Source organism: Triticum dicoccoides, chromosome 4B (assembly GCF_002162155.2).
Source record: "Triticum dicoccoides isolate Atlit2015 ecotype Zavitan chromosome 4B, WEW_v2.0, whole genome shotgun sequence".
Classification (NCBI taxonomy): Eukaryota; Viridiplantae; Streptophyta; class Magnoliopsida; order Poales; family Poaceae; genus Triticum; species Triticum dicoccoides.
Window position 1 is genome coordinate 10,078,949 of NC_041387.1, and position 16,104 is coordinate 10,095,052.

The following is a 16,104-nucleotide window of genomic DNA, read 5'->3' on the forward strand; positions in this document are numbered from 1 at the left end:
GGGGGGGGGTACAACCATGGCATAATGTGTTGTGGTGGTGGTCTGCAGGCCATGGCGGTGGATGTGGGCAACCGCGAGTTGCATGTAACACATTCCTATCATGGCTAGGGTGGATGGTCAGACATGATGATGCAATGGCATAGGGCTTGGTGAATTCTAGGTGAAAGCCAAGCGCCAATCCTGGTCGATGCTGGCGACAACGACATCCTAGGGTGTTGTTACCCTCTTTGGAGGCCTCGTCAAGGAGCCCCTTCATCTCCCTTAACATTTAGATCTTGAGCTTTCCAGGTGGAAACCCAAGTTTTACCTTTGGTCGAAGGTGACAACATTTCCATCGTGCTCCGTCCAAGCGGCTCTAGATCGTGTGGTAGGATTTCGACTCTGCTAGCTTTGGTGGTAGAGTAATTGATGTTGGGGAACGTTGCAGAAAATTAAAATTTTTCCTACGGTTTCACCAAGATCCATCTATGAGTTCATCTAAGCAACGAGTCTAGGGAGAGAGTTTTCATCTACATACCACTTGTAGATCGCGTGCGGAAGCTTGCAAGGTGATGATGTAGTCGTACTCGACGTGATCCAAATCACCGATGACCTGCGCCGAACGGACGGCACCTCCGCGTTCAACACACGTACGGAACAGCCACGTCTCCTCCTTCTTGATCCAGCAAGGAAGGGAGGAGAGGTTGAGGGAGATGGCACCAGCAGCAGCACGACGGCGTGGTGTTGGTGGAGCTGCAGTACTCCGGCAGAGCTTCGCTAAGCACTATGGAGGTGGAGGAGGTGTTGGGGAGGGAGAAGGAGGCAACCAAAGGCCAGGGCGTTCAGGTATGAAGTCCCTCCTCTCCCCCCACTATATATAGGGGTGCCAAGGGGGGTGGCCGGCCCTAGGAGATCAAATCTCCTAGGGGGTGCGGCGGCCAAGGGGGGTTTTCCCTCCCCCCAAGGCACCTAGGAGGTGCCTTACCCTCCTAGGACTCTTGCCCCCTTGAACCCTAGGCGCATGGGCCTATGTGGGGCTGGTGCCCTTGGCCCATTAGGCCAAGGCGCACCCCCTTACAGCCCATGTGGCCCCCCGGGACAGGTGGACCCACCCGGTGGACCCCCGGGACCCTTCCGGTGGTCCCGGTACAATACCGATAACCCCGAAACTTGTCCCGATGCCCGAAACAGGACTTCCCATATATAAATCTTTACCTCCGGACCATTCCGGAACTCCTCATGACGTCCGGGATCTCATCCGGGACTCCGAACAACATTCGGGTTACTGCATATACATATCCCTATAACCCTAGCGTAACTGAACCTTAAGTGTGTAGACCCTACGGGTTCGGGAGACATGCAGACATGACCGAGACTCTCTCAGTCAATAACCATCAGCGGGATCTGGATACCCATGATGGCTCCCACATGCTCCTCGATGTTGTCATCGGATGAACCACTATGTCGAGGATTCAATCAAACCCTGTATGCAATTCCCTTTGTCAATCGGTACGTTACTTGCCCGAGACTCGATCGTCGGTATCCCAATACCTTGTTCAGTCTCGTTTCCGGCAAGTCACTTTACTCGTACCGTAATGCATGATCCCGTGTCCAACACCTTGGTCACATTGAGCTCAATATGATGATGCATTACCGAGTGGGCCCAGAGATACCTCTCTGTCATACGGAGTGACAAATCCCAGTCTCGATCCGTGTCAACCCAACAGCTACTTTCGGAGATACCTGTAATGCACCTTTATAGTCACCCAGTTACGTTGTGACGTTTGGTATACCCAAGGCACTCTTATGGTATCCGGGAGTTACACGATCTCATGGTCGAAGGAAGAGATACTTGACACTTGCAAAGCTCTAGCAAAACGAACTACACGATCTTTTATGCTATGCTTAGAATTGGGTCTTGTCCATCACATCATTCTCCTAATGATGTGATCCCGTTATCAATGACATCCAATGTCCATAGTCAGGAAACCATGACTATCTGTTGATCACAACGAGCTGGTCAACTAGAGGCTTACCAGGGACATTGTGTGGTCTAAGTATTCACACGTGTATTACGATTTCCGGATAATACAGTTATAGCATGAATAAAAGACAATTATCATGAACAATGAAATATAATAATACTTTTATTATTGCCTCTAGGGCATATTTCCAACAATTGACTGGTCTGGGGCACTGTCGGTCATCTCGTTTGGAACCTCCAAACAAGGCGACGTTTCTTTTCAGGTGTTTAGCTCTTCCTATGGAAGGTTCCCATGATATCCCAACATGTTTTCTGCCAAAATAAAGTTTTTTTTTCAAATAATGCTCTAAATTTCCTAATTCTGGAGCTCCTAGTGAAATCAGACAAAACGGGCAAGTGATCGCGATAAAATTCAGAGAATCTTAGCTCTATGGTGCAAAAACAATAAGGAAAACTTGATACACAATGCACTCATCAATCTCCCAAAACCATAAGGTACTTGTCATAATGCACCAATCCTTATCCCCTCTGGGTGCCTACAAGTGAGGGCAGGGACATAGCAAGTGAGGGACGAGCTAGGGCTATGGTTCCCCCATGGCAAACTTCTTCCTAAAAACAACCATATATTGTTAGTTTAAAGTGCACTAAATTTGCATGTTTGGCCCCCCTCAACATTTGTTTTCTTTCATTGCCCCCCCCCCCCCAAGTAAGATTCTTGGCTCCGTCTCTGGGCGTAGGACCTTTCTATCCCCAGGCACTCATCTAGGTGATATGGTCGGGGTGAAGTACCCTCCTTCTACTAGGTGTCCTTACTCACCGGCATGGTCATGGGTCATGTCCAAGCCTCTCATGTCTCATCTTAGCATACTCGACCCGAACCCCAAATGAGCTTGCCATTGTTAGTTATGGAGAAGAAAGAAGCAACACGTATAAAATGATGGAGGAAAGCACATGAACATAAGAAAGGATGGAGGAACCTCTGTCCCAAAGAGCTGAAATGCTGGCCTTGCTCCTCCAACTTCTCTCCCAAATCTGTCGAATTGAACCATCACTCACCACAATCAAGCATGGACTCAACGAGAGCAACGACGAGACCTTGACCCCCTTCCTGCACATGTAGGTTTCATGGTCGATGTGAATTCCACCCTTTTTACAGTAGTGTGACAGGAATTACGATCATCATCAAAAGTTTGCGAAAATAATGGGATTGCCTATTTGTTAGTCGCCTGGATATCTTTTTCATGCAAGTCACTTTTTTCTTAACTACTCGTTGCTAGTTTTTGCTCCACAGATGCAAACCTACACAAGCCTTTTCAACGTTAAGTCTAACGTGTATCTACTCCCTCCATTTTATTTACTTTGCATATTTGCTTTGTATCGAGCCAAACTTTATAAGCTTTTGTCAAGTTTATGCAAAAAAGTTATTGACACTCACAATACCGAATCAATACCATTAGAATCATCCTTCAATATACTTTTATACCATGCATATTTGTCATTGTCAAAGTTTAAATTTGCAGTCTGCATGCGCAAGGAGTAACCAAGTCATACACATACATGCTTGTAGAACAAATTAACCTCGACGCGTTCAAGAACATATATAGAAAGTTAAAGGCTTGTGCATCACATTTTATTTCATCAAGTTTGATCAACCCACCATGGCTCTGTAATCTGTAACAAGCCACAATACATACATATATATACTTGCATTTTACACGTATGAACTCTCACTCGTTCCCACGCCTCGAATATATACTTCGCGCCAACTGTTCGATCGATCGATCACATCTCGTCGCCGTAGCTCCCGGCGCCGGCATCCCCGCCCCCGCCGGAGGCAGCGGCGCTCAGGTTGCGCCACACGTACACCGTGATGCCGACGAGCACCAGCGCCGCCACGGCCACGTTCACCAGCAGCCCGCGGTTGGCGGGCGCGGGCCTCCTCCGCCGCGCCATGTCCATCATCCCCTCCGTCTCCTTGTCCGCCTCCGCCGTCTTCCTGTCCTCCTCCATCTTCCCTCTCGCCTCCCTCTCCATCCGCTTCTTCTCCTCCTCCTCGGCCGCGTCTTGCTGTTTCCTCGCCATGGCCTCCTCTTGCGGCTTCTTGGCCTCCTCCCTCACCCACTCCCCCGTCGGCTTCGGGAAGGCGGGCAGCCCGGGCTTCGCGGTGGCAGCGGCTCCATTGTGCTTGTTCAGGGTCTCCAACTCCGGCGCCGGCGCGGGCACGGGAGGCGCGGGCCTTGCCGGCGCGGGAATGTCCGCCGGCTTGCGGGGCAGCGACGGCCTGCGGTCGGCGAAGGGCTTCTGGGAAGGGACGACGGGGGGCGGCGCCGTGGCGGCCGGCCTCGCGGGCTCCGGGAGCGCCGGCGGCGGCTTCTGGGACGGCGCCGCGTAGGGCCTCCTGGGCTCGGGCACGGGCTTGGGCGCCGGCACCGGCAGAGCCGGCATGGGCACGGGCGCGGCCTGCTGCTGCGGGGGCGAAGGGTGCTTCTTGGGGAGCGTGATGGTGAGCGCCTCGTTCTCGAACTTGGCGCGGATGCCGTCGACGTTGCAGTCGGAGGGGAGCTGCAGGTCCTTCTGGAAGCGGCTCCACCTGCCGCCCTCCACCGGCCGCTCGCCGCGCGTCCGCAGGTGGCCGTGGTTGTCCACCAGCACCCTGATCTCCTCCCTCTTAAACCCTGCAGCCAAGAACCCTCAAGAGTCAGGCCACACCCATCACACACCCCCGCCATTGTTGGCTCATCAGTAACCATATGGTGTGAGCCGCATGGATGGTTTGCTTGCCTGGGACGATGATCTTGACGAAGCTGGCGTCGGCGGAGTGGCTCCACTCGACGGCGGGGGTGTACTCCTCGTAGGTGCGGTTGATGGCCCTGTCCATGGCTGCCGGCACCTCCTTCTCGATCTCCCAAACAACAAACCCGATGAACGAATGCTTGCGGTGATGATCGATGGTGATGGTGGTGGTGAGTGATGCCGGTCGCCTTTTGCCGTGGAGATGTATATATAGTCAGGAGCCATGAGAGGAGGAGGAGGAGGAGGAGAAGAATAGATTCTTGGAAGGAAGAAGGATCGGACATGGCTTGGCTTGGCGGACAAGTGATGTTTTTCTCCATCGATTGGTGTTTCTCCCGGCGTCGGCGTCGGCGTCCGCGACGGCGACGCAAACCCCCAGCAAAGTGAAGTATTATTCCTTGCTTGGTTTTCGGCCGGGGTATGGAGAAAATCCATGTCCATGTGGGTTTGCAGGAGGGGCTGGTCCATGCCTCAAGAGAAGCATATTGGGTGTGGGTTTCTCTCTTTTTGTTTCTTGCTTGATTGATGATGAGTGTGTAACAGGGTAGGTATTATTTAGGACCAAGCGCGATTCGATCTGCTATTCGACTTTTCAAATTTTGACACGCCTATCTTTGAACCGGCGAATTCGCAGATTTTTCAAATGTCGTATGAGTGATTTCTCTGTTCTTCAGGTGATCTTTGGGGTTCTTGAGATTTTAATTTGTCGAGGCTCTTGGGTCTGGTTCTAACTTGTCGACTTCGTCGGTTTGCGACCGTTCCGTTCATTCTAGGCAATGTGATGTACCGATATCTGCACAAAGTTTATGCTTAATGCTAGTACATCTTAGCAAGTAGGCTATGTGTGCCTGCTGCTCTTGTTTCACTGTAGCATAAAGCGCTTCATCTGATTCAGCAAAAGAAAGACAGCATATGCATCGATGAGCACGCATGTCAAACAGTTGGGATCAGTAAAGTGTCACAACTGAAACAATTTTTGATACAAAAGCAAAACGATGTCACACGCTCTGAACTAAGTAGACTCAAGGTACAACACCCGACTCAGCATCGAATCCTTTAGTACAGTGAAATTGTTCGCAGCATGCTCTGAACATCGTTCAACTATGAATCGTCAGTAAAATGTATACAGATTACTGCAAAAATGATAGTTCCCGGCGATGATGGACGTACACCAAGAGGATGCTACTTGAATTTCATTGCCTTGTTTGTGAGAAACATCAACAGACAATTCAGGTGTGTCCACGGCCTCCGCATGTGGAGCACATGATGCTTCCAGTTCCTCCGCAGCCTACAGCAATCACACAACAAACCATGTATCATCCATATGGCGGCGTATAAAATGCACACGGTTCACTGCAGGAATCAGAGATGGCTGTCAAACTTGCTTACCTAGGCATCTGACTTTTACGATGATTCCTTGGCTTTCCATTATCGAGTCGACGTACAAGCCTGAACCAGCGCAGGTTGCGCACAGCACAGCACCTTTAGTTTCGCAGCGCACGCATGGAGGATTCTTCCCAACATTCTTCTTTTCCAAATCTAGGCCAGCAGGTTTCCCGATATTCTCCTCTGGAACAGCTTTGTCGTAGCAGAACAGTGCTTCCAGGCTACTCTTGCTTCTTTGCAGGTCATTAATTGCACTTGCTCTGATCTGCATTGGCTAGAAAATTTGTAAATCTCTTAACTTGAACTTCTACTATCAAATGAATGTCACTTAGCTAGTCAGACCGCATCACACAACAGAACAGAGACAAAGTAAGAGGAAAAACAACACACTAGCTAGTCAGGCCACATCATGCAACAGAACAGAGACGAATGAAGTATGAGGAAAATCAACACACTTGGCTAGTCAGGCCACATCACGCAAAAGAACCGAGACGAGTGAAGTAAGAGGAAAATCAAACCCCATATGGAAGTAAGAGACTGAGAGCAATTAATCCAACTTCCTGGCTCCAGTAAGTAGATTGTTAGTAGACTGATACTGGAATGGAGGACACTCAATGAATATTAAACCAACAGAACTGGGTAGAATTATCTAGAAAAGGATGCTGCTGTCGTTGCTCTCCCAGTGTTTTCAGTGTGGAGTATTATAGGTAACAAGGTCTAGCTAGGGTGAAGACAAGAAGTTAAGCATTATTCGCTACCGTAGAAGACAACAGAAACAGGTCCAGATTAGCTTGACATAACAAAAACAGCTTGGCTTCCAAAACCACACATAATAGATTAGATCCTTTCAGGACAAGGTTGCATCCTATATATATACTTCCGCACCAACAATTAATGTTGGTTAGTGGTTACCACTGAATAGTACTTACATGCCGGACACACTTTTCTATAAGAGGAACTTCTGAGAATAGGAGATCAACTAGGTGGAAATGGGCCATGCGCACAAGGCATTATAGCTTTGTTTCACACCCAAAAGGATGCTGCTGTTGTTGCTCTCCCAATGTTTTCAGTGTGCACTATTATAGGTAACAAGTTCTAGGTAGGGTGAAGACAAGAAGTTAAGCAGTATTCGCTACCGTACATGACGACAAAATGTGTCCAGATTAGCCTGGCATAATAACAACACATTGACTTCCAAAACTGCAGATAATAGATTAGATCCTGAGAAGGTTGCATCGTATATATGGAACTTACATGCTGGATAAACTTGTTTGTCCAGAAGAGAAACTTCTGTAAACAGGAAATTGGCTAGGTGGAAATGGGCCATGCTCACAAGGCATTCTAGTTTTTGCCTCACACCCAAAAGCAGACGTGAATCCATTTCCACCTGGATAATTCCAGATCTGTCTGTGCTGTTAACTCACCCACATTGTCCTGTTTTCGATGCTACAACCTACTTATCACCCTTACCAGAATAGCTCTGATATTTCATAGGACTGTATATGTGCATAAGATTCTATCGTTAAAGGGAACAGATGAATGCTTCACGGTTGTTGTCAATCGATTAGACAACACTTGACCAATCGACAAGCAAATATAGCTATTTGAATAAGCTCAGTACAAATAATTCGCACTCATAACTTGGTATCAAAACAGCTTTGATTGATTCTGGTTCTATCCTGTCAACACACATACAAAGATCATTTCGTAGGGGTGCATACTGCATAGGCACCAATTTTTCCTGGCAACCAGGGCCGGCACGTAAGGCAGCAATGTTTTCTTGGCATTTTAACCATTTCGGAAAGTGCAGGGCATATGATGGAATGCACTAACTCCTAGCCTATTCGAATTCGACCATGGTCACTGTAAAAGTTTACTCGTGCAGTCGCGCTCATTTCTGTAACTCGGTCTCATTATAACAGGCCACAAATTCAGAATACCCTTCCGTAGAGTATACTACTAGCTAAGTGCTAAATCTATGGAGCAAACAAGCCCTACCTTCTTCAACTTCCATTCCACTAAGAAATCAGTGAAAAATCAGGGAGCGGAAGCTCAACAGAATGCACCAAAAATCGTCAGAATTCCATCCACCTCCACAAGCAGCTGCCTCCAGAAGCAGCAACCGGGAGGGGAGCTTCGGGCCTACACCTACACGCGCAACGTCCCCCGCAACCCACAAGATAGGGGAGGAGAAAAGCACCGAGGGTATGGGCACCTTGGCGGAGACCGCGCGGGAGGCGGGCCGAGACGAAGGGAGCAGCCGTCGCAGTCGCAGGGGCCCTCCGCCGCGGCGGGGCGGCGCCGTCGAGGCGGCGGGCGGCGGGCGGAGCCTGGCCGAGACCTCCATCAGCAAGCACGCGCTCCGGTTGGTGGGGAATTTTCACCCTCGCCTCCGTCGCCGTCGCCAGTGGGGGTGGGGGAGAAGAAGAGGGGCGGAGCTCCTCGGATTGCTCGTCGCCTTCCCCAGATTTCCAAAGCCGAGCTTCGGTTTCGTCGCCCGGACACAAACCTGGCCATTTGGGCCGGACCTGCACCGCCCGGCCCGGCCTGGGTTATACGTGCCCGGCCCGGCCCAGCCCGGCCAGGCACGCTAACTACCCGGGCCGTGCCGGGCCGGGACGCGTGCTGGCTTCCCTGGCCCAGGCACGACACTATAATTAAACGGGACGGCCCATCGGCACATTTAGCCGTCAACCCACACATGATTCAGTCTATTGTCTTATAATAAAAAAATGAGTCATGTCATGCTGTCACACGTGCCCAGCCTCCAGATACGGGCACGGCCCTAGGCTGCGTCATTTGCCGGGTATGACCCAATTAACCACGTGCCGTGCCATCTCGTCACGGAGCGGGCACACGTGCTAACAAGCCGGCCTGCTAGGCAGAGCCTAGTTGGCCAGGTTTGCCGGACACGCGGGGATCCCGCATATGGTGAAGGGTCGAGAAAGCTCTTGGGCTCGCCTAATTCGGCCATAAAGCTCTGTGATTGGGCTTACAATGGCTACATTACTAGTTTCTTGCCCTCCCCCTATCTTGATAATGTGAAATTGAAACGAAGCAAAACCGAGCGCGGCTATGTCACTTTATGCGAGACAATATTGTTTTAGGGTAAAGCTAAATTTAATGTATCATATTCCATATGAAGTGGGATACAGATTGGATCATGCAGATCGATCAACCGCAGATGCCGTCCCTGATCAAAAGAACTTGAAAACTTAGCTAACTAATCTACATCAATATTTGATAAAGGTCCTTCGTAAATGAAGTTACAGTTGGACAACCTTGCCCTCTGGTTGATCTCACAAATGATGCAACCATAACTACTGGTTATCTCTCACAACTTGTTTTTAGTCCGATTTAATTATGAAGTTTTGGAGCAGCACATCCTTAGCTAGAGACAATGCTTCCTGGCATGCCATTGCTTCTAAGCGTGACAACATCAGTGCCCCCCTTGAACAACTAGGGAGGAGTTATCGAGATATAAACATGCAGCATCACGAAAAACGATTGCGGCCGATCCTTGCTATGCTAGCATTAACATGTATTTTTGTAAAACCCTGCGGCGGTGCCCTTGGTCTTGCTATTGTCGCCCTTGCTTTACTTGGTGCTTTGATAGCTTTCCGTGCAGTTATATCGAGCTCTGATATGAACCTATTTACGAATTCATGAGTAGTTGTAGGACTCGGATAGACCTCCTCATGTATCATTGTTCTCCTTGCCCACCATATTGCCCACAACGTAACCGATAGCTTGAAAAATTCCTCATGTGATAGTGTGTCCCATCATTGAGAAGCGCTTGGTTCCATACTTTTGCAAAGGTACTCTGACAGTTCACTGTCCACAAGAGCCCATATGCACCTTGCCATTGTGCATTTAAGCAACACATGTCTCCAGGAATCCGCAGCTCCGCACAAGGCGCATACACTGGTCGTTGATATTTTTTTGTGCGCCCCAATGTCCTCGGTTGGTTTCGAATGCTTTGCTAATCTCCACAGGAACATGTGTGTTTTATCTAGAACTAGTGTTTTCATAACAGTTTCTATGATGCTTAATATCCATCGATGCTTGAAGATCCAGAGGAACCATCTAACCAAGCTTTGCGTCTCAATTTCTTTGCAATCATCATCTTGTACGCCGACTTGACCGTGAAGCAGCTGCTTTTTTCAAAGTTCCACGCCCAGTTATCTTCAACCCCCTGGTACCTGCAGACCAAACAGGGTAGCACAACACTTTCGCAAAAGTATCCCAATGAGCAATGGTCCCAACAAAGAGCGAAGGAGAGTATTTATGGAGGCGTTTCTGTCACACACAAGGTGTCACAACTCTTGTGTGAAGTACTGTTTGAGCTTCTGAAAATACTATTACTGTCCCGGGTAAATGATAAACTAAAAATGCTAGTAAAGAGAGGACTTAATGATGTTTACTAATTAAATAACTAAATAAAGTAAATAACAAGAGCTTAAAATGTAAATGATGTTTCCTGAAATGAAGAGATTAGGTGCGGAGAGATTTCAGTTCATGGTAAGAATATATGAATTGTGCGAGTGCGACGACAATACCAGTTACCTTGTATTGTACTCATAGCATTTGATATAAACTTTCTATAGGCGGTCATGAAACTCCTCCACTAGGGTTTACATTTCATTCTATGGTCATGCTTCTTCGTTGCCACAGAGTGGTCATTTCCATAATTAAGGTCGTAAGACCGGAACGAAGCATTAAGTTCAATGGATAACCGTGATCTCATATTGTGTCCAGTTCTCATAGATATCTCCACCTATCACATCATAGATCACAGAGTTCCTAAACAATATGTGTTACCTGTGTAGGTCTTGAGATCATGTTGTGTGGGCCTTAAATTGGACAAGACACATAGAGTTAACCACAGTATAACAACATACTAAATAGATCATACTACTACGAATTTAAATGACGACATATAGGATAGGCACATATCAATCATACCACGCACCTACATCTCCCACACCTAGGGGAATTACTCACACATCATAAGAGGGGAATCAATCACAACAGAGAGAAAAACCATGAAAACCATATCGATAAATATTGAGGGGGTCCACAATGAGAGAAAATGGTACTCAAATAGTCTTGATCTCAGATGAGATGGAGTAGAAATTACAAGTTCCAATCCCTCTTACAATGGTGAAGGAGGTGATGATGATGATGGAGATGAAAGGACCAAAAACTACGATGATCTTCCCCTCCCCTCTTCTGGATGGTGTGGCGGTGGCTAGGGTTCTCTTCCCCCGTGGTTCCTTCATGAAAGTTGCTTTGTATAGATGAGGAGGGTCCATGCGCACTCCAAACGACCGCTCAAACAAGTGCATACGGTAGTATGAAACACTGTCTTTCACTCTGGTGCGCGCGTTGACAGTGCTCTCTTCAGGAAAGTTGCTCTAGTTGACTTGATTTGCACCAATCACCTTTGGTTTCCTTCCAACTGTGATATTTCCTGCCATCCAAAGAACAAAGTAGATTTCTCTTTCTTTCGTTGGATTAGCGTTAGAAATATCCGAAGAATAACAAAAATCCAATGAAACCAAATGGAAATCACTATGAACAACATCGTAAATTCGCGAGCCATCACCCCGTTGTGCAAAGAGGAATGGTAAGAATGGCTGGGATGTCAATATGTAGGAAGACTTCAGCGAGCCGTTCAGGATCCCATCTGGTTGATGGGTGGTCAACGAGTTCAAAAACTAAAACCGATGGGTTAGCTGATCGGCACCCGAAGGGCCGCATCATAACATCCATTAGGATCTAGTTAGTTATTAGACCAGATTTGAGTTGAGGATCCATTGCCAATACGACGTACTAAACCCTTCTTAGGTACATCGCGCCCCTCCACAATCGCTCTCCAAATCTGATTGAAATGATTGCCTTATTCTACACTCAAAAGAAAAAGGCGAGAAGTAGTCAACCTTCGAGATTTATGTGAGGTAGTAGCTTGGCTCACTTGTAGGGTTCCGAAGTTTCCTATCAACAAGCTCTGGAGATTTGTGATTTTTTTGTAGAATCTATCTCCACGCTCCCGAAGTTTCCTATCAACAAGACCCAAAAAGATCTCAACATGGAAGCCATGGAGATTTGTGAGTTTTTGGTAGAATCTTGAGAGTCTTCCAGGCGGCTTATACGAACCTCCCATGGGGAACTTTGACTTTATGCTTGACACGAAAGGAAGTGACTTCTTCAAGAAAAGCTTTCCCACCCACCATCATCTCTCAGTAACTGCACCTGAATCTTTGTCAAATGAATAAGTTCAATGGCATTGGCAATGTATTGATCTTCCTTTTGCAAATATATACTTGAGTGAAAGGATCGATATAGTTGACTAGAGGGGGGGGGGGGTGAATAGGCAACTAACAATTTTTAGCTTTTCTTTACCAAATTAAACTTTGCATCAAAGTAGGTTGTCTAGATATGCAACTAGGTGGGCAACCTATATGATGCAACAACAATAAGCACACAAGAAAGCAAGGGATATAACACAAATAAGCTTGCAAAAGTAAAGGCATGAGATAACCAAGAGTGGAGCCGGTGAAGACGAGGATGTGTTACTGAAGTTCCTTCCTTTCGAAGGGAAGTACGTCTCCGTTGGAGTGGTGTGGAGGCACAATGCTCCCCAAGAAGCCACTAGGGCTACCGTATTCTCCTCACGCCCTCACACAATGCGAGATGCCGTGATTCCACTATTGGTGCCCTTGAAGGCGGCGACCGAACCTTTACAAACAAGGTTGGGGCAATCTCCACAACTTAATTAGAGGCTCCCAACGACACCACGAAGCTGCACCACAATGGACTATGGCTCCGAGGTGACCTCAACCGTCTAGGGTGCTCAAACACCCAAGAGTAACAAGATCCGCTAGGGATTAGTGGGGGGAATCAAATTTCTCTTGGTGGAAGTGTAGATCGGGGCCTTCTCAACCAATCCTGAGCAAATCAACAAGTTTGATTGGCTAGGGAGAGAGATAGGGCGAAAATGGAGCTTGGAGCAATAATGGAGCTTGGGGGTGGAAGAGGTGGTCAACTAGAGGAAGAAGACATCCCTTATATAGTGGAGAGACAAATCCAACCGTTATCCACTTAACCAGCCCGCGACCTGCGGTACTACCGCCCAAGACAAGCGGTACTACCGCAAGGGCTCACGGTACTACGCGGCGGACTGCGGTACTACCGCTGCTACGGCAGGAGCTAGTCCAGGCCTGAGCCGCAAAGGCTGAGGGCGGTACTGCCGCTAACGCGGTACTACCGCTCCCCCTTGCGGTACTACCGCAAGGCCGGATTGGACTAACCTGGGAAGGGTGCGGATGAATAAAAATACATCCGTGTCTACTTCCGCTGAAAATCAAACAGTGCAAATATCCAACACGGTACTACCGCACCTGGCATGCGGTACTACCGCGCAGGGAGCGGATGTAAAAAATTACATCCGCCCCTACTTCCGCTCTTGTTGCTGTGCTAGACCAGGACTCACGGTACTACCGCGCACATGGGACAGTACTACCATGTAGGGTGCGGATGTAAAAAATTACATCCGCCCCTACAACCGCGCGAGCGGCTGAGTCTGGTCCGAGGCCATGGTACTACAACTCCTTAGAAGCGGTACTACCGTGTGCACCTACGGTACTACCGCAAGGGCATGCGGTACTACCGCGGGGGCCTGCGGTACTACCGCTCCTAGGAGCAGTACTACCGCATGCCTTAGAACAACAACACTCACTATAAGAAATATGTCAACTTGTGACCACCACTATTGGTCACTGAAAGGTCACTGTTTTCAATTTGTGACCTTCTTGTGACCAAAAACATAAGGTCAAAAGCTGAGGGTCGTTAACTGACTATAGCGACCTTCTTTGTGAGAAGGTCATAGACGTTTACGACCAAAACAGAAGGTCGTTGAACCCATGACCTTTTGTTTTGGTCATTAGCTGTCTGCCCAGGCCACGTCGGATCCGACGTGGCAATCTGACGTGGCAAAATTACGACCAATTCAATAGGTCACTGACAAGATTCAGCCCGGTCCGATTAGGTGTTTTAGATGGGCCGAGCCCAACAAATCAGCCTTTTATATATTTTTTCCTATTAATTTTGGTCAGCTACATGGGCCAGGCCCAACATTATAGCCTTTTTGGGCTGTAGTCTTTGTTTTTATTATTTTATGCACCTTTGTTTTTGGGCTGTAGCCTTTGTTTTTCTTTGTTCTGTCAAGGTCATGTTCTTCATATTTCAATATACCAATACAGAAAACTGACGCAATACTTCAAATAACAGCAAGAAGCAATCTGCTATATCAGATAACATACATACAAATGTGATCAGCATCAAGTTTACAATTAGATAACAGCTCTACAAGTGTACAGTCTACCACATACAAATTAGATAACAGCTCTATCACATGAGCCCTACAAGTTCTGCTACATCACACATACAAATAGGATCAGCCTAAAGGGTTTCATTACTCCCAGAACTAGCTCCAACTAGCTTCTTCCAACTTCTTTGTCTTGATGCTCGTGAAGAAACATGAAAGGCCAGCATCTGCATGTTATAGAACAAAATGATTAGAAACAAAATATAAGTAAATCTAACAGCATATTTAACAGTAAATAACAGAATAATGCAATAAATTGGTACAGAGCAAGGTACAGAGCACAGGCCAGGCCAACAATAAATTGGTACTAAATCCAGAAATAACCATCTGAAATGAACTTAATGAGACATTTTAGAATCAACTTGACAGTTAACAGTAATGTTTGCATTGGACACATCCAGAACTAGAAGTGAAATCATTTACTCTATCAAGCATATCTACAATGATGCAGCACACAAAAAAAGAGAGGTGCACAACAGAGCAGCATCATATATCACACAACATGGACACTCTTTGAACAAACATAGTGTTCCGGTCTAAAACCAGTCAATTTCGGAAGCATGTCGAATAACTAAACATACATACATGTGAATAATTAAACATACATACATGTGTATATAGAAGCAGCAGAAGCAAATAATAACTAGAACATGATAAGCTTAGACTCAAGTGATCGTGAGACACCAATATGAGCTTAGAATTCACAAGTACACATTAATTGTAATCACTTAGTAGTTATCCGCCTAAGCAAACACAGAAGTACAATGCTTCAGATACATGTATGCAGCAAGAAAAATAGGCAATGTGATGACAGTATGAGCGCACAATAATTCTGGGAGTAAAAAGAACATAAATAAAACAACACAATACTTGAGATACATGTATGCAGCAAGAAAAACAGGCAATGTGATGACAGTATGAGCGCGCAATAATTCTGGGAGTAAAAAGAACATAAATAATACAACAATCTCTGGAACACCTAGGTATGGTTGCTTGCTGTTCATGAGTGTCAACCATCTGCATGTGTGTACATCAAAAAGAAAACAACAGGATTCAATTCATCTTGCCCATATACAGCAACCAATAGACATCAAACATCATTAGATTACCACAAACTGAAATATGAAATCACGATGATAGGTCCACATGCTTCTATTGTCAGCATGATAAATTGATATGCATCGAACTTGCATGATGTTTGATGAACTTTGTGCACTACTGTATTGATATGCATCAGTTCCAAATTGGTGTGCACTACTGTTGTCAGCATGATAAATTGATATGCACTGTTGTTGTCGCTGCTGTTAAACAAATCACTACTGCTACTCCTGAGAGCAATTCCTACTCCAGCACAGAAAGTTTACTCCTAGGAGTATACTGGAAAAGTTTACTCCAGCAAACAAAGAGAAGAGAAGAGAGAAGAGAAAGAAAAACTTAACAGTAGTAACCAAGTCCTATACTACTGTTGTCCTACACTAAACTACTGCAACCAGTACCGATGCAAGCTTAACAGCAGCAGCAAGTGCTATACTACTGCTGTCCAGAGTACACTTAAATGAAATAATTCATTTAT

General features: G+C 46.9%; 2 protein-coding genes across 3 annotated transcripts; both read right to left on the reverse strand.

The window, feature by feature from the left end:
* Nucleotides 1-3,567: 3,567 nt before the first annotated feature.
* On the reverse strand, nt 3,568-4,923 carry LOC119294550 (inactive protein RESTRICTED TEV MOVEMENT 2-like). The gene is made up of 2 exons (XM_037572753.1): nt 4,745-4,923; nt 3,568-4,638 (listed from the first exon to the last, which is right to left on the reverse strand). Exons 1-2 carry the CDS (start codon nt 4,839-4,841, stop codon nt 3,746-3,748), a joined length of 990 nt encoding a protein of 329 aa, XP_037428650.1. The 5' UTR covers nt 4,842-4,923; the 3' UTR covers nt 3,568-3,745.
* A 746-nt stretch (nt 4,924-5,669) lies between these two features.
* On the reverse strand, nt 5,670-8,629 carry LOC119294551 (protein PHOTOSYSTEM I ASSEMBLY 2, chloroplastic-like). 2 transcript variants are annotated; one of them, XM_037572754.1, is made up of 3 exons: nt 8,358-8,629; nt 6,146-6,416; nt 5,670-6,044 (listed from the first exon to the last, which is right to left on the reverse strand). In XM_037572754.1, the coding sequence occupies exons 1-3, from the start codon at nt 8,487-8,489 to the stop codon at nt 5,986-5,988; spliced, it is 462 nt and encodes a 153-aa protein (XP_037428651.1). In that variant the 5' UTR covers nt 8,490-8,629; the 3' UTR covers nt 5,670-5,985. The 2 variants fall into 2 exon arrangements, with proteins under 2 accessions (XP_037428651.1, XP_037428652.1); XM_037572755.1 differs by having other exon boundaries at nt 6,146-6,407; nt 8,358-8,627.
* Nucleotides 8,630-16,104: the final 7,475 nt, after the last annotated feature.